This window comes from Eubalaena glacialis, chromosome 5 (genome assembly GCF_028564815.1).
Source record: "Eubalaena glacialis isolate mEubGla1 chromosome 5, mEubGla1.1.hap2.+ XY, whole genome shotgun sequence".
Classification (NCBI taxonomy): Eukaryota; Metazoa; Chordata; class Mammalia; order Artiodactyla; family Balaenidae; genus Eubalaena; species Eubalaena glacialis.
In genome coordinates, this window is record NC_083720.1 from 128,574,683 (window position 1) to 128,599,707 (window position 25,025).

The 25,025-nt window shown below is 37.3% G+C and overlaps 1 protein-coding gene across 1 annotated transcript in view; it reads left to right on the forward strand.

Annotated features, from left to right (window-relative positions):
- EMCN (endomucin) overlaps positions 1–22,791 on the forward strand; it is a 96,555-nt gene extending 73,764 nt beyond the window's left edge. Inside the window, exons 6-12 of the mRNA XM_061192595.1 lie at positions 1,392–1,484; positions 1,910–1,963; positions 3,815–3,910; positions 7,951–7,975; positions 9,249–9,310; positions 14,868–14,941; positions 22,289–22,791. Of these exons, the coding sequence (XP_061048578.1) occupies positions 1,392–1,484; positions 1,910–1,963; positions 3,815–3,910; positions 7,951–7,975; positions 9,249–9,310; positions 14,868–14,902 (365 nt within the window). The 3' untranslated portion in view covers positions 14,903–14,941; positions 22,289–22,791. The remainder of the gene's footprint in view (positions 1–1,391; positions 1,485–1,909; positions 1,964–3,814; positions 3,911–7,950; positions 7,976–9,248; positions 9,311–14,867; positions 14,942–22,288) is intronic.
- Positions 22,792–25,025: the final 2,234 nt, after the last annotated feature.

The following is a 25,025-nucleotide window of genomic DNA, read 5'->3' on the forward strand; positions in this document are numbered from 1 at the left end:
GAGCATTCATCCTCACTAGAACACTTGACACTGGAAAAAGCAACTAAGTACCGAGGTTTGAGCTAGTTCCCACTCCTGTTTTGAAGATTCCTTTTTCTGCCTGCTCAGTGCACGAGCCTGACATTTTTCTTTGTTCTTACGGGCATATATCTAGCTTCCTCCCACAGATCTCTTGCATGGCAAGAACAGACTCTTAACATTATTCTCCCCCCACAAATGTCAAAAATGCATAAGCATGTAGTGCGTGCTGGGCTGTGGGTGACAAAGAGGGAAAGATCCAAGGCAGTCATAGGCAATATCAATTTCTTTCATGCAATTATGCATGGCCTTCACACTCCTAAGGGGGCCATAATTGTAAGAGATGCCTCTTAGTTTATCCAAGCAGTCAGCTACATCTTACTGCATACCCACTGTGGTCAGAGCTTCGTGTGGTGGATGGTGGGAATTACAGCCCTCATACTCCAGGAACTTGCAATTCAGTGTAGAGACAAGGCAAACAGGTGTGATTGAAAGATATTACTTCATATTTCAAGAAAAAGAGAATTATTTTTCAAAAAATGTTCAAAATACAAATTACATTTTATTACAGATTCACAAGAATAAATGTTGTACACTTATAAAACATATAATTATCTATGTTTCCTTGAAATTTATTGAGATTTATGAGTTTTGAATAATAAATTTTTATTTATTTTTTGTTTTAGTCCTTCTGACTAAAGATGGCAAATGTTGACTTATGCAAACAAATAATAATAATCAATTTAAAATTAACATTTGCCATGGTAAAAAGAGCATGGATAGTGGTGGAAATGCATCCAAGCAGCAGTTACTCTAGAAAAGGCATACAAGTGTAAATCACTGCTGAGATAAAAATGAAGGGATCTTCTATTATTTTTTTCCCCAGTTCTTCCAACCAAAGCCTCAACTGCAATCTTTCTCTTTGACCACTAAGAAACATTATAAAATCTGAAGTCCTGTGTATTTATGTCCATTTTAAGTATTTATAGTGAAAAAAATCACTATCACTCAAAGTTGTAATATCTAAAATGTGACTAATGCTTTTGCATTGATTTGCATTCTTATGGGATGCAGAACTTCATGCAGCAGGTGATACAGTCTGTAGCCTAAGATGAGAAACTTGCTCAAGTTTTTTTGGCCAGTTCTTGAAGATATAATACTAACACCCAGGTTTTCTCATTCCAAATTTAATCATCTCTACAGGAGGAGATAGAATGAACTCATGATTTAATGTATAATTGTATGTATCCCATTATTCAACAATAAGCAGTTTTTACAGATCATCAGAAATGCAAATTGTTTGAATCTGCAAAGAAATCCAGTAAGAAGAGCAAATACTATCATCTGACGCTACATTTATCATTTTCCTACAGTTAACACTCTACAACCAGATGCATCACCTTCCAGAATCCCTACATTATCCTCAATATCAGTAACAATTCTGGAAAACATCTCCCAGTCTCAAGGTATGACTTCTGTGTGTATGAGTGGAAGCTTGCTTCGCCTGACCCCTCCTCGCCAAGAAAACCTCACCAACTTAAAAAACAGCTTATTGAGGTATAATTTATACACAACAAAACGGCACATCCTCAAAAAAGGGAGGGGACACGAGGAAACTTCTGGAGGTGATGACTCTATTACCTTGATTGTGGGGATGGTTTCATGGGTATATGCATGTGTCCAAACTCATCAGATTGTATACATTAACTCCCTACCAATCTTGAGTCATAAAACAGAACTCTTTCAGAATGAGATAAAATGTTTTCACTCCAAGCTTCATACCTATAAATCACAGAGGCTTACCTAAACGGGGAGTGGGGAGGTGGGGGAGGATTGTGAGAATTGGCACACATTAACCAAAGGTGACTTTTTTTCTTTCTTAAAATAATAGGCACTGAGAACGCAAAAAATGCAAGCTCTTCTTCAACCAACCCCTCTTATTCCAGTGAGTAATACGTGCATCTTCATTCAAGGCAGTAGGACTGCAGAAAGTTTGAATGTTACCAATAAGGGAAGGGATTCAACTATAGACAGCCTTTTCTCAACTTTACTGAACCTGCAATCCCATTATAATCCTATATAATTGCCACCTGCTTTGAAAGTTTCCTCCCATTGAGTCTGGTTTTAATAAATACACTTTGGGGATTTTTTTTTTTTCTTACCTTAGTGCTAAGCAGCTACCTCCAGGGGTCAAGGTGAATTGATGGGACTAATCTCTGATAAGCCAAAGTGCATGGGCAGAGATCTCCATAAAAATGAATTTTCACCTTTACAAAACTTTATCTTAATGTTAAAAATGGCCTTTTAAGAAAAGTTCCATTTTAGCAAAAACATATATATGTCAGCCACTGTTTATGCTAGGACTGAATAGAGAATATTCATTAATTTCCCTGAAAATTAAGAATAAGATGAATATGTATGAAGCTGTGATGATAAAAGATTATCTTAGGTTTAGGTAAAGTCATTCCATTCAATAAGTCAGCATATTGCATTTATTGAGCTGCTGATTCATGCCATCTTCATTTTGGGAGGCACTAATGATCTCATGTAAGGTCTAATATGAACCCAGCAGAACTTACTTAAAACAAATATTTAACCATAACAGTGAAATGTAACCCACCCTACAAATGAATCTCCTAGCTATTCTCAATCCCTGGTAAATATAAGGAGTACATATGCCAGCAGATGAGAACACCTAACTAAATAGTAACTATAACATCTATATCTCTACTTACATCCCTATGACAGCTTTTTCCTTTCTTCATTCTTGTTTTAACCTGGGAAATGACTGTCAGAAAAAAAGGCAGATGCTAAAACAAACAAACAGCAAAACCCTTCTTTTAATGAGAAAAACTCACCCTAGTTTACTGTAGCAACACCACTCCCCCAAGCAGACATTCACAAATACACACATGCTTATCTTTCATGGACCATATTGTTCCACCATGATATCCATCTATATCCACTTATGTTATTGTATGCCTTTTTAGTCCTAAAAGATATTTTTACAGAAAGATATTAGTGATTTTTTTTTAAGAAGCCAGCTTTATGACTAGAGCATTTCCACTAGAACCAGTAGAGGATATATATTTCTTTTTCTTCCAGTTTTATTGAGATATAATTGACATACAGCACTGCATAAGTTTTAGGTGTACAGCATAATGATGTGACTTACATACATCATGAAACTTATCACAATAAGTTAGTGAATATCCATCACTTCATATGGATACAAAATTAAAGAAATAGAAATCTTTTTTTTCTTGTGATGAGAACTCTTGGGATTTGCTCTCAACAACTTTCATATGTAACATACAACACTGTTAATTCTGTTTATCATGTTATACATTAAAACCCTAGTGCTTATTTATCTTATAATTGGAAGTTTGTGCCTTCTGACTGCCTTCATCCAAGCTATGTATTAATAACTTCACTATAAAGTAGTAAAGAATATAAAGTGTGAATATGGGTCTGACCATAGGGGACAGCTTCTGCCTGGCCAGTCTCCCATCTCCTCATTCCTTCAGTCACCAGGAAAGTGGGAACTGTCTTCCTTAGGTTTGGAGTTTTATTTCAGAAAGGCTACAAGACTGACATCAAGTGGATACATCAGAAATGACAACTAGGGCAAAACCCAGGAATCAGATAATTATCTTCTTTGCATAAAAAAATCTTCTTTTAAATAAAATGATGTTTAAAGAAGAAAGGAAGCATACATGCTTTTCCTCAGTTCATGAACTATTTGTTGTGAAATTCAATAGCCACTCTAACTGACAATGTCTCCAATACTTTTTAGGTATTATTTTGCCTGTGGTTATTGCTTTGATTGCAATAACACTTTCAGTCTTTGCTTTGGTGGGTTTGTATCGAATGTGCTGGAAGACAGACCCAGGTAGGTAACTGTGTTTTGTTTCATTTTGTTTTCCTAAAAGGAGAATATACATGCTCAGTGTAAACTTGAATTTAAGTTTCTTAAATTTAAGTTTCTTAAATTCTCCTCTTAAGAGGAGAGAGGAATTATACACAGAAACGAACTGCTGTATTGCTTGACCACAGAGGTAGAGGGAACGGGGCAGAGACATCCATTGAATGCTGGTGAATGTAAGGAGTAGGAATTAACTACTAATGGCAGATAATATCGAATATGGACAAATTTTTTTTAATGAAAAAGCCCTAGTTTTGTGGGTGGTCAGGGGAATATGGTAGTAAAGAAGGCATAAAATGACATGCGTTAGCTATAGCGAAGATTTGTTCCATTTCCGTGTAACAGAGAATAAAGGGAAGTATCACTAAGGATTTCACTTTGGGACCCATAATTTCAAGAAGAGTGTTTTGTGACTTACTTCTCTCCTGGGAGGCACAGCTTCCTTCCTATGAAGGTGTCTTCCACAACCGTGTGCTCTGCTAATTGAACCAGTTCCTCAGGGTTGAACACTATTGCAATTTTTAGAGGGATTCTAGTCCTACAATTCTTTATTATCCTCCTTAATCTCTCCATTAGCTTTGGAAAGTCTTTCTTCTTTCACTTAAAGTGACACTGCCTTCTTTTACATCCTCGCCCTTTTTCTTCTTTTTGCTGCTTCATCCTCTTCTCCCTGCCTCTTGAATATTTATGATTCCCATAATGGCATTATATTTTAAAGTCTTTTATTAAATAAACTTTGAAACTTTAGGATAGATTTAGATTTACAGAAAAGTTGTGAAGATAGGTAGAGAGTTCCCATCTACCCTTATTATTAATATCTTACGTTAGTATGGTACATTTGTCACAATTAATTAACCAAAATTGATACATTATTAACTTAAGTCCCGATTTTATTGAGATTTCTTTCGGTCTTTATTCAGTCTTTTTTCTGTTCCAGGAACTTGAGCCCTCTTTTTATTTCATGCTTCCTCTGAATCCCCCTCCAGTTCCCAGGAACTCGCCTATGTTATCTTAAACTTCAATCTATCTTTCCATTTCAGACACCTTCCTGGTTGTATAATGTAGTGCCATGTGTTCTGCTTCATCCATGTTATTCCTTCTCTTAGAATGTCCAGCCCACTGCTTAACTTTTATAACACACCTTAACTTTTATAACACACCTAATCTCCATCTTATCCGTTAGGATCTAGCTTAAAAACAAACTTAATCCATATTTATTCGACACCCCATCTCTTCAAGCAAAGTGGAGTGTTCTATTACTTCTAATTCCATAGAACTTAATGATAGTATTCATCACACTATAGTATAGTTACTTCTCTATAAGCCTGCTTCCCCTGCAAGTCAAACATCTTATTCTGTCTAGGCTGCTGTAACAAAAATGCCATAGACGGGGTGGCTTAAACAACAAACATTTATTTCTCACAGTTCCCGAGGCTGAGAAGTTCAACCAACACACCATCAGATTTGACGTCTCATGAGCGCACTCTCCTGGTTTTCAGATCTGCCTGTGTATTCATGTGGCAGAAGGGACAAGAGAATTCTCTGGGGTCTCTTTTATAAGGGCACTAAGCCATTCCTAAGGACTCTGCCCTCATGACCTAATCACTTTCCAAAGGCCCAGCATCCTAATACCATCACATTGGGCATTAAGATTTAACGTATGAATTTTGAGGGGGCACAAACATTCAGTCCATAACTTCAGGCAACCCTTCCAAGTCACAAACTACGTATGACTCACATGGCATTGTGCATAATAAATAGCAGAGAGAGCCTTATGATATGCTTGTTGAGTTAAATTTTGTAATTTTCAGTAAAGTAGAACCTTTCCTTTCCTCACTTTAATTCTCACTTTGTTCACTAACAGAACTCTACCTAAGTCTCATATACTGTTAAAAAGTAAAAATGAATCATTTTTATGAGCCACGCTCTTCTTTGTTTACCCCGTGGACAATGTGTCCCCAGGACACTAATGAATGCTGTTCCGGAGGCCAATCCCTGACTGTGCAGGGCGCGGACAGTTTGGCGCCTGAGCAGGACAGTGCAAGGGAAAGTAATGAGATGAAAACAGCAGTGTTCATTTTAGCTCTTGCTGTAAAATAAGAAGAAAACAAATCAATGTCTTTCCCTCTGGGAGTTAGTGAATAAACTTCTTAATAAAGTCTGAAATATGTTTCCTCACTCAGTTTCCAGAGGGGAAATAGCATTTTTATAAATCAGTTTAATTTCTCTAAGTTTCTAAACCACCAATCCTATCTTTTATGGGAACTCAACCAATCTAGTTGAAGCCAGTGGGTGTTGAGTATACAGGATAGGGAAAAAAAATTGTGGGCTAAATCCATTAGTAAAAATACCCTGTACTGAAAAACTGCTTTGCACAGGAAGATTTGCAAATAAGTTATTTGAAAAGTTGACACTTTCTATTAAAGAGGACTTTATAGGTGAACTGGATCATTCAGAAAAAATGTATGAAATTCCTACCACTATGGAGAGTTATTCTGAAGACATGCAATAGTTTATAACCAAGTTGGGCAATTGTACAATTAGCCAAATCTATTTGTCAACTTTGTTTTCCAAACAGAATTCACAGCATTGTTATCATTAAATTAGCACCATTAAATGCCCGGAGTTAATCACTCTTCAAGTATGTGGGTGAGACTTCATTAAGTTCAGAAAATTCATAAACCCACTCTGCTCTCTGGAAGCCAATATGAATCAGAGATTTCTGTATGAAATTAAGCTTATCTGGATAATGTTGACAGTAGTGTGAGCTTTAACCCAAATAACAATGGCATACATGCAGAAAGTAGTCTGCTAGTATGCATCTATCTGCTAATGAACCCATATTACAGTATTCTAAGAAAAAATATTAAAACAGGCAAACAAGAAAATATGTGCTCATTGTGAAACAGGGCTATGAGCAGTACAGGTGATATCATACATAACAGTTATAATGGGTATTTTTAAATGTTTTTAAAACCCTACTGACGGTAGGGAAGATGAGGTTAGATCTAGTTGGTGAACAGCATACCGTGCCATGAATTAAATTCTAGGGATTAAGATTCATGTTGGAGTAACTTAGCCAAGGTGACAGAAATAGAAGTAGCCAAAATTTTCGTGGAAATCAAGGTCTTTATAAAACAACGATGGTCAAAGTCAAGAGAATGATATTCAAAAGGCATATCCTGATGACAAGAGCTACCTTAGAGATGAAAGGAAATCCAAGAGATGGGAGCCGAGTCATGGAATAAAATCACAGCAAAATCCGGAACAAAGCAAGGACCTTAAGTGATTACATTAAATATTTTGCCAATAGGCCACAGATTAATGCAAGGTTTGACCAGCACGATCGGCTCCCGAGAGGCCATGCTCTTGTGCAGAATGAATCACTCTGCGTTCTCACAAGCCTGACTTGCTTTCTACTGGCCCTTGTAGAACAGCCTGGCAAAGCGGACAAAAGATTAGTTACAGTTAGTAGGCTCAGTGACATTTTGTAGGGCACTTCTGAGAAGCTGAATCCGTGGGCTTCAGAAGCAATCAGAAGCAGTATCAACATCATGGCTCACCACAAATACAGAGATTTAGGTCCCCAGAGAGAGCAACATATAAAGAAAAGCCAAAAATTCAATTCTTTGTTATAAGAAGGTAATTCAATACTCTGAGAAGAATTTGTTTCCAGAGATACTGAAAGCTTTTTTGGTGTCTGTGGGATGTACAATAATGGATAATAGTTCTACACAGTGATACGAAACTATAAGATTAAAATTAGTCCAGAGCTCCATTCAGTGGAGTTGGCCTAGTTGAGACTATACCATGAATGTATTAGCTGTGACTGCGGAATGAGTAGTCACCACGTCTGAGGAAATGGTCAGTGGGCCGGGGAATGGGGCGAGAAACTGAAAAGTTAAAAATTGGCTTTAGAGACATCTTTGAGCAGAAAGTGGCAGGGGTCTCAGGTTTTTTGCAGCCAAGCTCTTCACAACTCTAATAACAATTCCCTCCTCTCCTAGGCACACCTGAAAATGGAAATGACCAGTAAGTAATGCTGCATCATTGTTTTCTTCTAGAAGCTCTGACCCTGTCATTTATATAGGGGAAAGTATTGATCCTCTACTCATACTTCTTCGGGTTTTTCAAGCATTTTGTAGAAGGCACAGTATATGGGGTTTGGCTACCTATTTGTCAGAGAGCTCTCAAGTATGAGAAATTCAACTGAGAAATTCCAACAACTGAAAGAGAAGGTGGCTCTAAGCTTGGGTAAAGTGGTAGAATCAGAAATCAAAAGTTGCCAAAAAAATCAGAGAAAAACATAGCTAGAGTTTTAAAATAGTTTTCCCATTGAAATTTTCAATATGCTTCTCACAATTAGGGAAAAATCATGCCTGCACCTTGAGACAGCTCTGAGTGGCTTTACTTTAACAACAGATGGTTATTTTGCTTTGACTTTACTAAAACAAACAAAGCAGTTGTTAGCAATCCAACCAACTGTTACAATCAAGGTGCTGCAAAGAGACAAACTATTTTAATGTCAAAACCAAATTCTGTGGTTAAGTTTTCTGTGTTGACCTGACTTTGTTGCCTGCCTTTTTGTGGGTGTCTTTGTATATTCATTGGGTTGTGAACTTTAAGAATAATGTCCCTACACCACCTACCCTTCTTAATTAAAAGTAGAGGTTCTTGAGATGTCCAAGGAGAGGAATTGGGGTTTGAAACTATTTTGAGTCTGAGAAGGGATAGGTGGGAACTCTTGTTGAAATAGACAGTTCAGACACTATACTGCAGTATCCACGACCTCATGAAAAGGAATTACCCAGAACTCAGATCAGTCCAAAAGGTTTGGAAACATTTCTATGTCTTCCCCTCACAACTCAGAAGTGGAGGCATGTGCAACATGGACCTCATGACAGGTGGTTTTTTTGTTGTTTTTCTTTTTGGCTGTGCCGCTCGGCATGAGGGATGTTAGTTCCCCCACCAGGGATCGAACCTGTGCCCCCTGCATTGGGAGCGCGGAGTCTTAACCACTGGACTACCAGGGAAGTCCCTACATGACCCATCTTGATGTTTAATTTAGCTGATGATCATCACCGTAACAGAATAGCAGAGATTTATTGGCTTGATTCCAGAAATGAAAGTACTATAAAAGTATACGTGTCTGTACGTGAAGAGACACAAGTTTTGCCATAGAAACACAAAAAAATATATATGCACGTGTATCTTCTTCTTTCTGTTTGTATCATGTTTACTTTCCTTCACAGATATGTAATGCTAATTACCGTGGTGCTAACTTAATGTTTTCTTTTCCAAATAGACCTCAGTCCGATAAAGAGAGTGTGAAGCTTCTCACTGTTAAGACAATTTCTCATGAGTCTGGTAAGCTCCTAGATTGTCGATTAGATGAAAAATGGTTATTTCAAAATCTAACTTGGATTTTGTTCATGTGAACATCACCAAAAAGCATAACTTCTCTAGAAAAACTCAATCATTAACTCCCAAGAAAGACAAAATTCTCCTATGAAAGAAAGATGAGCCCTAGAAATATTTTTGGTAAGATTATTAGACTATCTGGCTTTTGGAGGTTGCATGCAGATGTGTTCTAAAGAATGGGTGGTGACTAGAGGCATTTTCTATTCTGCAGTAGTGGCAGAAAAAACATTAAGTATGCCGCAGGGTTTTTTTTAAAGTATTGCTGTTGTTTTGTTTCATTTTTGGTAATGACTGTGTACAGTCTACTGGAACTAGGATTCATCAGTTAGAATGTATATCATATTTTATATCACTTCAAATACTTTAATTGAGCTTCTCAGTAAGGACAAAACACAATTTCCTGTTGATAAAATTTACATTTCTTTTTTCTAGTTTCTTAGGTTTTGATTTTGTTTGGTTTGAAATCTAAAAAGGTTTTCAAAATATAGATATGATTTGTATGAATTATATTTGTATTGAAAGCAATGAAAAATGAGATGCTAGGTAGTTTTTAAAAATTAAAAAAACACAAATTACATTTTTGTTTTGAGTAAACAAAATATTTAAAACATCAATATGACAAAACAGATAAATAAAAAGTAATTATGAGATTTATGAAACAATCTATGTGGCTCGAATTTAAATAACAAGTTATATCAAGACATTTACTATATTCAGTCCCCCCAATTTTACCTATACAAAATAGTCCCATAATACATATGTTATGTGAAGTGAGAGCTATCAGATGATAAACATTATAAATATGTTGCAAAAAACAATTTTGTAAAACAAAAGGCTATAAATATAGTCCCAATTCAAGAGCAAGATATCAAAGGCTGAATGAGGTCCCCATTTCAGGTAGGAGATTCTAACTAGAACAAACTACAACAGATAAACAAAAGAGTTGAAAAGCAAGGGCACCCAAAATCTGCAGAGACGTGGCCAAATCCCTCATGGGAGCCATTTTCTCTTAAGAGAGACTTTCATTCTTGTATCTCTTACACATTTCTTTATTCCCACACTGTTCTCTTGAAGGTAACCATATGAATGAATGAAAGAGTAAAATTCCTCCACAGGATAATTGGAAACCACTCACCAGTTTCTCCTGGCTGTTTATCAGCCTTGACTAAGTAGCTGAGCCTATTCTACTTGGTCAAGGAAAACCTCCAGGCAAGCAGACTAAATGTGAACTAGTCTTGAGTAAGGTCATGAAGGACCCGGAGTGTGACTACACCATTTATCAAGAAAAGTTCTCAGAATCTGCCTGTGACTTGTAAGCAGCATGGCAAACTGTAATTTCTTGCACGCTCCTTTATCCCCTCGGGATTTAAACCAAACACTTGGCAGCTTCTGGGGGTCTCCAAGCTGTGGACCAGAAGCCTCTGTATAGGAGCCCTTGGCTCTCCTGGTGAGGAGGGGGCTGAGATCAAGACCACCTGCTCTGCTACCCATTTCTACCAGGGAAATGACAATTGACACCAGAATCGCGGCTTTCAGGAGGGGAAATCCACAGAGAAACCTTGTGTTTCTTGGTTGCACATTTGCTTTCTGATTCTTCTTCAAGGCCCAAGCATAATTCTTTGTAAGCTACTATCTCCCACCCTCATACTAACTGCAATAATAAGTGGGTAGACCACGGTGGGATAGTTAAGAAGACCCTTAACTACCCAAACTTCCTTTTCTTCATAAGTAGCTTTTCAGGTCATAGGTCTAAGGAGGAAATATTACTATGGAAATAATAAGATCTAGTCTCTGGTACTTTTATTTCTGCCAACCTCAAGTTAAAAAGCACACTTCTTTTAATAAAATAAAAGTCAACCTAGCTGATTATAGAAAATATTTGGTAATAGGGGAAAACTAAAATAGGTGACTCAGAGTTGATTTCAATAGCCTAGAACTGATAATCTAAAACAATGCCCTCCAAATTCTCTTTGTACTACCACAGTTTTTATTAAAGTCTGTCCACCATTAACAGGATTTGATGGTTCCTGAAACACCTGCAAACAAATCTCTTCCCACCTTCTTTCAAAACTTATTCAAATATGCTTTTGTTATAAAATTATGCTCACCACACTCAATAGAAATTACATTATTATAATTATTTTCACTTAAATATCTCTTCCCTAATAGTGACATCATTCTAAAATATAACTAGAATAGTCTGAAATGATTAGGTTTTATATAAGTTCACAGGTTTAGCCTAAATTTCCACTATCTCCTATATAAAAATGTTTAAATAGTTAAAAAATACAGAAAAAGAATTAGAACGAATATGTGACAACTCACCACTCAGAACTGATGATTGTTATATTTCATATCATGTGCTACATGGCCTAATGCACCAATGTGGGTAACAACATGAAATTTGAGATTCAGTGGTCTTAAGAATTCATTGGATTGGTCAGTATGTCAATTTATAAACTCTGGTCTTATATCTCAAAATAAATTTTGCCATTTTAGAGGTCAATATATCATGTTTCCAAGGAAACAGAGCTCTGCAGCAATTCACCTTCAGGGGGAATGCCAGTGGATGCTAAATTTTCTGGGTTTCTACAAGCCTCTATGTGTAATGGTTATTGTTCTGAGTATTTTCTCCGGATAAGACAGTTCCTTGCCTCAAATCCTCCTCCTCTAATTGGCCGTGGTGTTCATCCATCCACACTTCCTGCTTCTTCTAAATATGTTCTTTCTCAAACAGGGTTCTTCCGTTGAAAATGTGGCCCATAATGTTTAAAATCTGATTATTTCGATTGGGAGCTTTCTTTAATGTAAAAGAGAAAGCCTACTAGGGTATACACAAGAATGTGCTTTCAGAAAAAAATGAGCACCAAGCATAGCAGATCACGGAGTGCTTTATGAGAACATATAAGATGCCACTCAGGTTTAGTAGGAAGTCTTGCCAAGTTAAACATCCTCATGATTTACTACAAAATATACATGTGACATGATGCATTTTAAACATGATTCCCACTTACACCACTCCTCAGAAAGTTAATGTACATTATCTCATTTTTAACATGTAAGGCTATACAAATATGAAGAAAATTGCCTAAATTAAGGAATACATGATTCCACAAAAGAAAGAAAACACTGTATCACTGAATTTAATTTCAAAGCATCACTTGGTTTTGAACTATTTGGAGGAAGAAAAAGCAGATCTGAATCCATTTATAATTTTCCTTTGCTTGGAAAACTCTGATAAGTTTTTATTACTTAAGATTAAGTTCCAACACTTTAGCGTGTCTACAAGGCCTTTCATGATGTGCCAGATTTCACTTACTCAAATTTTGAACCACTTAATAACATGTACTTCCCAGATGTCACTCATCTCCTATCCTCTGTGTTCCTCACTGAACTCAAGCTCTTTTGAAGAAGGAGTCAGCTCCTTGGTCTCCTTTGTCACTCCCACCTCCCCCTCCTACTCATTGTGGTAATTACATATTATTCATATATTATTAGTACACTAATACTAATTAGTAAGTTATGGTAATTACTCATTAAATGTACAGTTACTTTTCTGTTTATTTATGTTTTACAAACGTTCATTAACAACTAGAAATGAACAACTGTAAAGATGAGGGAAAGATTCATAGATGTATAAAACCATACAGAGATTCAGCATCTGTCTTCACAGCCCTTCAATAGTTGCGTCAATCTCTGCATTTACACCAAGGCTTCCTTGACTGTCCCACCTGTACGTGGTCTTTCTCTCCTCTAACTGTTGATTGGCAAGTCAGCATGCACTACTGCCTTGAATATCTCTTTGTGGCTTAAACTGCCATTTTAATATTTGACCACGTTATGCATAATGGAGAATGGGGGAAAATGGAGAATAGAAAAGAATTAAAAATTACTTATGAGAGAAAACCTTGATATGATCAGTATTGGCATTTGGTGTATTTCTTTCCAGTTGTTTTTTTCTAGGTGTATATGTACTTTGTTTGCTTTTACCGTATATGTCATTATTGTAACTGTTATCTGAATCATATGGTTATTGAATCTTTCCACACTTTCTATTCCCAGTTAGACAGACTTTGGGAGATATTAAGAATTGAAGTTTTTCGTATGATTTGTTTTACATGACTTCTGGCAGACAGTAGGGGTTCAATAAATGTTTCTTTTGTTTACTTCTTATTCCTGTACTTTATAGCCATGGATTCCAGGACATGCTGTGCTTTTTGTTAAATAAACAATAGTGAGCAAAGGGTTGTAGTGGGGCAGGGGCTGTGAGGGCTGTTGCTCTGAGCCTGACATTTTTTGAAGCAGAAGACTTGAGGAGCTCTTGAAGGGGAGTCCCAGCTTTGTTCTTCTTAGGTCTCTGGTACTATTTATTATCACCATGACAGTGCAGGTAACGGGTGACATCAATGGAGTCCCCAGAAGACTGGTTTCCTAGGTGGCAGATAAAAGCTGGAGCAAAACAATGACATTTATTCTCAAAGCTGGACACTTGGACCCATACTGCTTTTGTATAATGTGACTGCTGTTGTTACTTGAATCTACATGAAAGACACAGGTAATGTGAAATGCTTTGAACACAAATCCAAGAGCATGTAAAAATGCTTGGGGGCTTCCCTGGTGGCGCAGTGGTTAAGAATCCGCCTGCCAATGCAGGGGACACGGGTTCGAGCCCTGGGCCGGGAAGATCCCACATGCCGCGGAGCAACTAAGCCCGTGCGCCACAACTACTGAGCCTGCGCTCTGGAGCCCGCGAGCCACAACTACTGAGCCCGTGCACCTGGAGCCCGTGCTCCGCAACAAGAGGAGCCACCGCAGTGAGAAGACCATGCACCACAACGAAGAGTAGCCCCTGCTCGCCGCAACTAAAGAAAACCCACGTGCAGCAACGAAGAACCAATGCAGCCAAAAATAAATAAAATAAATAAATTTAAAAAAAAAATGCTTGGGGCCTCTCAGCTCCCCATCATCCTAAGTTAATATTTATCTTTATATTGATGATGGAATAACATTGTTATTTTGAGCAATGTTCCCTGTGCTGCTTTGTATGTCATCAAAGTATTCATGTCGGCCTATAAATTCATTTTCACGAAACTCTCACTGAATTATTTAAACAAAAGACCCTAGAATGTTTTCCTGATAAAATGGCATTTTAAATATATGATGTAGTTTTGCTCAGGCAGAGCCAGCTTACGGAACAAGCAAAATTCAATAACTTATTCCCTAGGGCGCCTCTCTTGCTATCACCTCCCGACGCACACCCCCTATCTGCATGGAGTGAGTTAGCATTGCTCCTCTAGGGTAAAAATAAACAATGGCCGAATAAAGCTCATAAATCTTGGTGAACGATTTCCAGGCAATACCAAGAGGTAAGCTGTGGCTCTAATGACGTTCTTGAAGGGAAATTGGACTTTCCTTGAAAAACAAAAAACAAGCCAAGAAACTTTTATTTTCATGCTTATTCGCTCTCTGAGCTTATAGACCAAAGCATATCTTCTGTTTTTAGGTGAGCACTCTGCACAAGGAAAAACCAAGAACTGACAGCTTGATGGATCCTCTCCACACCTGGGCAATAAATATGTAAGTTCCCTAATTTCACTCACTGCGATACTCATTAATATCTGTTTTGTTAGCCTGCTGCAGCTCAGATTATTTTTAAAGACTTTTATAACCTGAAAAGTTAATAGCTTGTGTCAGTTAAACCATCATTTTCTATTTGTCTAAAAACAAGCTCTAAGAACACTTGCCAGAGAAATAAATGTCTTGGGGGCTGTAGAAGATTCTTCCAGTTGCCCTGCCTACCTCAGGAATGATACAATTCATTCTTTCTGCCTGTTGGTAATGTTTCCTCATAGATGCAGTTTGCCTCTGCCTGGGTCAGTATATACATACTTAACAGTGGCAGTTAGACAGGGTTCTATTGCTAAGGAAGACTTGCAGGACCCAAAATGACAGTAAAAAAAAAAAAAGGATATGACACAGCAGCTGCATTAAGGTAAGAATGCGCATCACAGCCAAAGGCTGGCTCAGGGAGAGGGGCCCAGAGATGCCAGGTGGGAGATCCAATTGTCCTCTCTCAGTAAGAACCGTACCCAGATGTACTTTCTCTCTGGAGCCAGGAACCATGGATGTGTGCACAAAGTACCTCAAACAAGGTGATCCAAAATGCACTCTCAGCTGGGGTTTCTTATACAGTAAGTCCCCTACATATGAACCTTCAAGTTGCGAACTTTCAAAGATGCAAACATGCATTCCATCAACGTCAGGCATGAGTGAAATTGCACTCTGTCTCCTATTCCTGACGACCCTTCAGCTCTACCATCTCCCACCTCCTCTCCCTCCTCCAGTCAGTAACTCTTCTTGCCTGTTCACTCGATGCCAGCCCCTGTATGCCAGCTGTTGTACTGTACTACTGTACTTTTCAAAGTACTGTACTGTAAGAGTAAAAATATTTTCTTCATTTTTTGGTTTTTTTAATGTATTATTTGTGTGAAAAGTATTATAAACCTATTACAGTACAGTACTATACAGCTGATTGTGTTAGTTGGGTACCTAGGCTAACTTTGTTGGACTTACGAACAAATTGGACTTACGAACACACTCTTGGAATGGAACTCGCTTGTATATAGGGAACTTACAGTACCCAGATGGTCATGTAGGCACATTCTTGCTGTATAACTAGATGAGTGACAGAGCCCTCCAGGTGTTTCAATGAGACCAGATGCAAGGTGATCAATCTCATTACATTAATTGTTAATCAATGAATAATTGAAACCTCTCAAAACTATGGTTACAAGCAACTGCTATTCTGTGTGTTCCATTCTTTGACCAGGAGTCAGTGCAATGCAGGTACATGTCTTATTTCAGTAAAACAACTCAGCCCAATTTCAGCCCTGCTGGAATTAACCTTTACAGCTTAGCATGGGACTGTCTTTTGCTTTTCTAGAATTGGGTAAGAAAAGTTTCTTTTGACTTATTTTTCACAAGCAGCATTGATTAAGTACCCTCACAATTAGTGTTTGATAATTTTTAGAACCTGCAGAGAAATTTACCCTTTAGCAACTAATAGTAAAAAAGCAAAAGAACAGATAAATAGGTGTATGCCCAGAATTGGCCTAAACACAATGGTAGTCACTCTGGGTAGTGTCCGGGGGGAATGTCATTGTTATGCTCACTGCTTATGTCTACTTCCCAGCACGAATACAATGCTGTTACGGATACTCAGCCACTGTTTATTGAATAAATGATGCCAGCCATGCTTCTCTGGCCAGGAGCAGGAGACGTAAACAAAGGAGTGTCATCCAGACATGCATCAGTGTCAGAATTTCATCCTTCTCTAGCCAGCAAGGGGTGGGTTAGGAGGAGAGGAATCTGGGACTTTGCCTATCCTTTTGCAATGCACTCTTTCAGATGCAAGATTCAAGAACCTGAGAAGCGTGAGAAATTTGTGGAGACGTGGTCCAGCCCTCTCTAGTATATGGCAAGCTTCCTTCCATACAAGCTATGGTTTCTTTGCAATCCTGTGGCTAGTAAAAGGATGCTTTCCAGATTGTTAAAATGCTCAAATCTTAGTGACTAATTGTCCAGTTTGGAGGAAGAAGAAGTCTTCTGTTCAGTTGGAAAGAGAAAGAAAGAAAAGTCTCTATGCAGGAGACAGTCTCTATACAGGAGAAAAGGAAGAGTACTGACCCAAACAAGCTCAACAAAATGAATTATCATTCAACTCCCATTTCTTTCAATTTTTGTACTTTAAAAAATATTCCTAGCCTCTAATCTCATGTCTTTTGATTTGCAGAGGTAAATAGCTTCTGTTGCCTTTCTGAGTAATTGTGGAATTACATAACAATGTTCTGAAGAGTAAAGATGAAAGTAATGGGAAGAAACATGTTTGAAATTGGTCAGTTCTATTGTCTATTTGTCTTACCCTTTTTCAATATATTTCTCTTAGCAACCATTGTACTTTAAATGTAGTAACCTCTGAGTAATTGCTTTCTCCTAGAAATCAGATATCACCTAGAAATAAGATATCAACTCAGAAATTCAGGATAAATAGGAATGCATTTATCAGAACTAGAAGTTGAGAAAAGAAGTTGAGAAGTCTTTGGATTGGTATGCAACAGCAAACACTGATATGGAAACATTCACTCATGTTAAAATTTTTCACCTCAGGATAAATTTCTAGATGTATTTAATGCCTGCTGCTTCGTATAATGATCATCTATTTTGTGCTGAATGTTATATTTAATGGCATTCCAAAATACCTTTAATCTATGATCCTTGCCCTCTCTGCAAAACTTTGTCTAGTGTGAACATGAAATCGCACACAAGAAATAAGAAAATAGAGAAAAAAATTAAAAAGCTATATGGGCATGATTGATACAATTCATCAATTCAATCTAGTTCTAAAATCTCTTAAGACTTTTATGTCAACAGGAGGAAGGTTGATAGGAGTTTCAAAAAATATTATCTTTCACTGCAGATTTATTGCTATATTTAGGGACCATGATTTATTTAGAATAAGAAAATGAGTATTTTAGTTTAAGCTTTCCCTGTATAATTCATTTTCCTCTCAGCTATTAGCTGATACCTCCCTCAAAATGGCTATTAATGCAGAAATAACATGTGGTAAGTTTTGAAGGCCACTGGAATCAAAGATTAGAGATACATTAGCTGTATGTACTTCTATACATATTTGTGCTCACTTATAATGCAGATATGCTCTGTTATCTTCTTCTGAGATTAATTCTTTTATGACAAGAGATTAATTCTTTTATGACAAAGTGACAAGGAATTAATTTGCTGTTACATAGGACTTCTGCTAAGGCCAGAATTTTTATGCCAAAATGTAGAGCAGGAAAGCACATCCTTTTCTTACTGATGCCAAAAAATGGTCTGAACAAATTGGTTAATAATGAGTGTGAATGGACATTAGCTAATAATATCTATATGGGGAAAATATATAAAAAAACTAAATGTAAAAAAAGTAGAAGAAAAATTTGTTAGGTTTTATTATGTGTCTGATTAAGAATTTTCAGACCATGAAACAATATAACACAATGGAAATAATAGGAATTTACTACATCATGACTTAAAATTTCCAAACATAAAAATTATCATAAAGAAAACTATAAATTATAAATCGGGAATATGTTTGTCATAAATATGAGACCAATTCATTAATATTTTAAATATACAAAGACATTTAGACAAATAGGAAATTTTTTAAATGAGCAAAGGCCATGAACAGGCAATTCACAGAGGAGGAAATAAAAATGGTAATATATAATTATAGAAGAGTTCCTGTACTATTACTAATCAAAAATGGAATTAAGACCAAAAAAATTATAACCTTCAATTACTTGAGTTTTTCTTTTTCTAGTTTTTAAAGATCACACTGGTGAAGCAAATAGTATCATATGCTGCATTTGACAGTATAAATTGGATTAACTGGATTAATCTTTCCGAAGAGCAGTTTGGTAATATTCACTAAGAGACTTAAAATATTCACATTTGTCACCTAGTAATTTAACTTTTAGGAAATTTTCAAAAGGAAATTATTTGAAATGTGATTAAAGATTAATATACAAAGAATGGTAGCAAACATTTAGAAACAGCCTGTCCAGTGGTATGGAAATTTCAGATAAATTAGGTATGATCCAATCAATGACATTATACAACTAGCAAAAGTGATTATCAAGACAATTTTTTAATTGCATGTGGACACGTCCAAGATATATCTTAAATGAGGGGAAAAACAATTTTAGAACTGAAAAGAAAGTCTTTTAATTTTTCTGAGACCAATCCTGTGCTGTAGAAGGGAGGAGACCTACTGCCACCTGGCCGCTCCCTCTCCAGTAGGTCTCCTGTCCGTTCTGTTCCAAGCCACCTGCCAGTTTAAGAAGTGAGGGGAGTTTCATATCAATGAAGAACCAAGGGGCAGCAAGACCAATAACTTGTATGAAAGTCTCATCCCACAGATCCTCAACAAAGTGGAATGTTACCCATTTCTATTTTTCTTGCAGATACAATTCACTGTACTTCTGTAATTTTCTAAATGATACCCTTGATAATCTAAAAGCATATTTGTGAACTTCCAGAAAAGCTTAACATGTTTTTCAATTATTTTTCTTACATTTTAAAATGAATAATGAGGGCTAAAAAGAAAACATCACAAGTAAAACAAGATTTATTTTCTGATCCTAGTCTATGGCCTTCAACAAATTTCTTTATAATGCTTTGCAGTAGGCTCCACATCCATAAAACCAGGACAGAATGACCTTTTCTCCTAAAACCATTGTGCTTCTTTGTTTATAAAGTGTTGTCAATATGATTAAAGAATATATCATGATACTTTATTATTAAAGTGATCATTAATTTTTTGTAAGAATCACAAATATACAAAATTTTAGGGTTGTGAGAGGTTCAGTGACCATAAAGTCCTTCAGTGACCATAAAGAAGCCAGCACATTGAATTTTAGAGAGATTATAATGTTGGAAAGAAAGCTTATGCTGTATTGGTACAGACATTCAAACTGAAATGTCAACTAATGAATAAAATCATTAATGAAGCAAGCAAAATTCATTTCTTGAGAAAGACTGTCAATGTGTAATACACTGTGATGAAAAATCCAGTTTGTTCCTATATTGGTTTCTGATCTTTGAGAAAAAAAAGATCAATACAATATTAATCATGAGCATTATCCTACTCACATAAATTGAGATGTTTACCTAGCTGATCTATGCTGCAAACGCTTAGCTTCACTTAGAAACTCACCTACGGAGGATTACAGTTCCGTTGAAGAAAAAGTGACAGAGATCTTACTCCTTGCCCAGTACTAGACCAGGTATTAAGAGGGACATAACATGGTTTGCTGTCCTCAAGGAGCTTAGACAAGTGTAGAGAAATACAAATAAGATCATTTTCGTAGAATATAGTAAATAAGAGAGTGGTATATAAAGATAGCCATGGTACCTTGAAATTTAATGGTAAATTTCTTAGAGAAGATAGTATTTAAGTTGAGACTTACAGGGTAAGGAAAAAAAAAAAAGACCTGGGTTTTTCTAGGCACAGGGAATAGCATATGTAAATGCAAAGAACTGTGAAACTGAGTGGTATATGAAAAAAATTATAGCTAATTGGTTAACTTAGAGCTGTTCTATATACAGCTGCTGCAGGGTCAGTGAACCGTTGATACTGTTCCACAATGAGATTAAGTACAGAAACTGAGTGTAAGCGTTTAAAAATTGTTATAGCAATCTGCTATTGCTTCAACATTTTATTCACATTATTTTATTCTTTAAAATATCAGTTTGCAACTGATTAGAAATTTTTCAAAACCAACCTGGTCCATAGATAACTTGGGAAGCAAGGGCCTAGAAGATACAGTTCAATGCCAGAAGGGCTGAGAAATGAGGCTGAAGCAGTGGAAGACACCAGATCATGAGAGGTCTTGTTTCCCATGCTGAGCTAAATCATAAAGGACTTCACGTGGCGACAATGAAATACTTTCTTTTTCTAAGCAGAATAAAATCTGACTCTTTCCTTTTTACTAATGCCATCAAGCAGCCATTTATTTATTTGGGGAGACCCTCTGACCTTGAATGTAAAACACACCCAGGAAGTTAGTCCAGAATTTGAGAGCGGGGGGTGTTTCAGTCATCCCTGTAATCATTATGCTCCTTCTAGGGCTACGCCATGCTCTGGCCTGTGCTAGACCACCTGTCAGCCACAGGTGCTCTGGGAGGACATTAGAAATGCCCTGCTTTGCAGTCCTTTCCACAGACTAAGACTTGACCTGGATCCTGTGTCCACTCTCTGTTCTTCCAACTGCCCCACAAGACATGGTAACCAGTGTCCGGCTCCCGCACTGCAAGGCAGCAATGCAACCATCCCTAGCAAAGGTCCTGCCTCACCGACCATGCCATGAGGGAGCAAGATGCAGGTCTCCACCCTGGTCCCACTGCCCACCCTCACCCCCCACCATATCATCCTCCTCCCAGACTCCAGCAAACCACCAGCACTGCCATCAGCAGCATGACAGCACCTACCCTGCCATGCCGGGCATGTGCCCCTTTCCCAATTAAAGCACAGAAGCTTCCATCTCCGGCTCTTTTGGGGGGGCCAATACACAAAGTTGTTTCTGTACTGCAAACAAGAAAACCCAAAGTAATAAACCAAAGCCCTGACTCTCCTTCCTGTGAAGGAGAAGTGCAGAGTTGCCTGTTCACTCTTCTCCCTGATAAGTACACGGCAGCAAAAGCATGAAAGTTGCCAATAAATTTCTTAATTACTCACATTGTTACCCCAAGCAACAGACCTCGAACGATGTCGCGTTAGTGATAGGGTGCGGTGAAGTGCTTTAACCAGAAGAGGAATATGATGAGATTTGTGCTTGAGACACATCACTGAGTGTTCAGTGTGGAAGATTAATTCAACAGGAGTAAGACCGGAAGCCGAGAGGTCAGAGGACTATTTCAGTATTCCCCGGGAAAAGAACAAGGGCTTCACCAGGTCTGCAGGTACAGTAGGGATACAGATGAAGAGGCAGAATAAAATAAAGAATTGCCTGGAAGATAACATTCTCCAGAGGTAGGGATTGTGTGCATGTAGGCATTGGGGAAGGAGAACTATTAGGGGTATAGATTATGCCCACACATCTAGCATGAGTGCCTGGATGGATCATGAAGGTAAGAGCAAAGATTGGAATTACGGAGCGAGAGGGAATAGGTTTGGGAGGCAGTCTAGTGGGTTTCCTTTCAGACTTGTTGAGGTTGAAGTGCTTATGAGACATTCCAGTGACTCTACTGTGTGGAAAAATTCAGCTGGTCACTAACATTTCTTACCAAGAGATGGTCTCCCCCAGCATCTCTACTTCTTCACTTTCTTGGAATCTGAACTTTTTTGTTTCCCCCTTTCCCACCCCACAGGCTTACTCTTCAGCTTCTGTGCTCCAGAGGTAGAAAGGGAGAAAGCCCTGTGGATTCAATCCTGACTTCCAACCCTGCTCGCCAGTGTGCACCAGTCACCTGTCCCAATAAAGTGATGTCCAGATGACATGCAGTAATCGAAGAGAATCGGAAACCATCCTCAGCCTCTCCTGTCCTTTAAGATGTGAAAAAACACATTACCACATTTTATAGGAACATTCCTAGGGGAGGGAATTTTAGGAGGGGCATCTGTGAGCAGGTAACCTGACAGCCCAGGCAGGTGGCTTCACTGATGAAATGACTGTCCCTTGAGTTTAAAGTTTTCAGAACTAACATTTCTTATCCACAGAGACTTTCCTACTTTCTCAGTGTTCTTTTATTACCTAACGTTTGTATTTATTGTTTTCCACTATGTTAATGCAGGGAACATTTGCAAGTGTATTATTAAATATTGGGTCGAAATCCTGCCATGCCACTTTGTACATAAAGATATTTTATTCATACTTCCATGTGTTACTTTTCATAAATAATTGCTGTGCTCAACACTCTAAAAATATGATAATACGACTGTGAAAATGGCAATGATATTGTCTTCCCATAATTATGAGCATTTTGGGATTGATTATTTAGACTATGAGAGCTCACTAATGAAAGGCATCTAATAAGTGAGAAAGGGACAAAGGATTCACGTATCAGACCCTGTTCAAGGGAAGTCAATTTACCATTTCTTTGGTCTTTCTCTTTGTAATTCACACTATGTGACAAGGATGTAAGGGCATTTATGACACTCTGTACTGCATTCATTACGAAGATAACAGGACTGTGCTTTTTCATAATCCATTTGATTGACACTATCTCTGTGCATTTTTATTTTCTTTTAGAAATGTATTGATTTGTTCTAGCAATCATTGTTAAATCTCCAGTTTGTAGAAACCAACATTTCATAAATACATAATTGTGATATTATTTTTCAGTGTATCACTTTCCTAAAAATACCATATGATTATAGCTGCCACTCCATCAGGGTCAAATTCTTCTGTTGAAGGCTGACTGATAAACCTTGACCACTCCTTGGATACAAGGGATCAAGACATCATGTTGGCTGAAGTTCTGTGGAAAGTTTTGGAACGAAAAGGCTGCCAGTGGCAGCTCTTTAACTTTTATGATTACCTAAGCTGATTTCGGTGCTAAAAATTATCTCAGTGATATGAGGACAATGTAGTAGAGACAGAAGGGTACATTTAAAACTACCTTTTACAATTTATTTTGTTGCAGTGTATTTTAAAATGGTCAGCGTTAAGGATTATGTGAATAATCATTTTGGTTTTTGCTCCCTGATGTCTGCACTACTTCTAATCAAGGACACCAAACAAGAATACTTATATTTCTTACTGGTGCCTCTTTATGTTTCTTTGAGAAGAAAAATGGGGAATAAAAAAGAAAAAGAAAAAGAACAACAATAGGGTATAGAAAAAGGCTAGGATCTCCAGTACCTACACTTTCCCTTGAGGGATGCTTTGCCCATGCTTAACTCTAACCTAGAAGTCTTTAAGTGGGTGCAACAGTGGCTAGAGCACGCCAACCATGGAGCATTTGTTTTCAAAAGAAAAATATTCCAACACCCCCAGAATGCTTTACAGAGCAAAAGCATTGTTACACAGAATGTAGTAAAGATACAAACTCTTCTGCAATTTAAATTGCTACAAGTGATATGCTATTTTGACTTCTAGAAAAACCATTTTCTTGACCTTTAATAAATATTGTTCAAAGAGAGTTTATAAGGATCAGGAAGAAGGAAAGATTTTTAAACATAATGAAAGAATGAAATTCACTCTAGTTCAAGAATTATACATAAGGAATATGCTTTATACTTACAACTATAGCATTAAATCTTTAAAAAGTCAAAGTGATAAGAGGATGGAGAAATTTGCAGAGATAGTCATGGCATTTTGTAAAGTCAGTCTCAAAGGTAATGTCTGCATTTTTATAAGTCAACTTGAACTTCTGTTGAAATAGGGCACTTGGTTTTCAAGCCAAAATTGTCATTAATCAGATGTTTTTTTTAATTATCTGATTTAGATGATCTACTTTTTTTATGCCTGATTTCTTATAAGATTTTTATTCTGATATACAGTTCAAATGTCACTGCAGCCAAGGAAAAAGAGTATTTAGATCAAAGGCAAACCTTTCTGTGTGTTTGTTCTGCATGACAATATGAATATAATTTAAGTCTATCAATAGTCAAAACATAAACAAGGGCTAATTAACTGGCACTGTTGTCATCTAAGAATAAGCGGACGGTGTTGTCCGCCACGCTGGTTGTGCTCAGTCAGCAGAGAAAGACTCCTAAATTCCCCTTGCTGAGCTGAAATAGTCCCTGACATATCTGACAAATCTGTATCTTATTTCTTGTCTACCTGCCAAACTTAAGTTCTTGAGGCTCAACTTAGGACACCGACAAACCTTCAACAACGAACATGCTAGCTCTTCCTCCTGATTTTTCTCCATCGAGAAGTTATGGGGTTCTAAAAAAAAAGTGGATAAGTCCTTTAAAAGTTGTTTTTTGCGTGGTAGTCTCAAGACCGTGAATTTGTTAATTATTGCCTAATATTGAAGATATTCATCATTGTGATTAACTAACTAATAAGTACCTTGAACTGAGAATATGTCATGGATTATCTACAGAACTTCTGGTCAAAATTTCCCCACAAACACAAACAAGACTTCTCATGTTCCT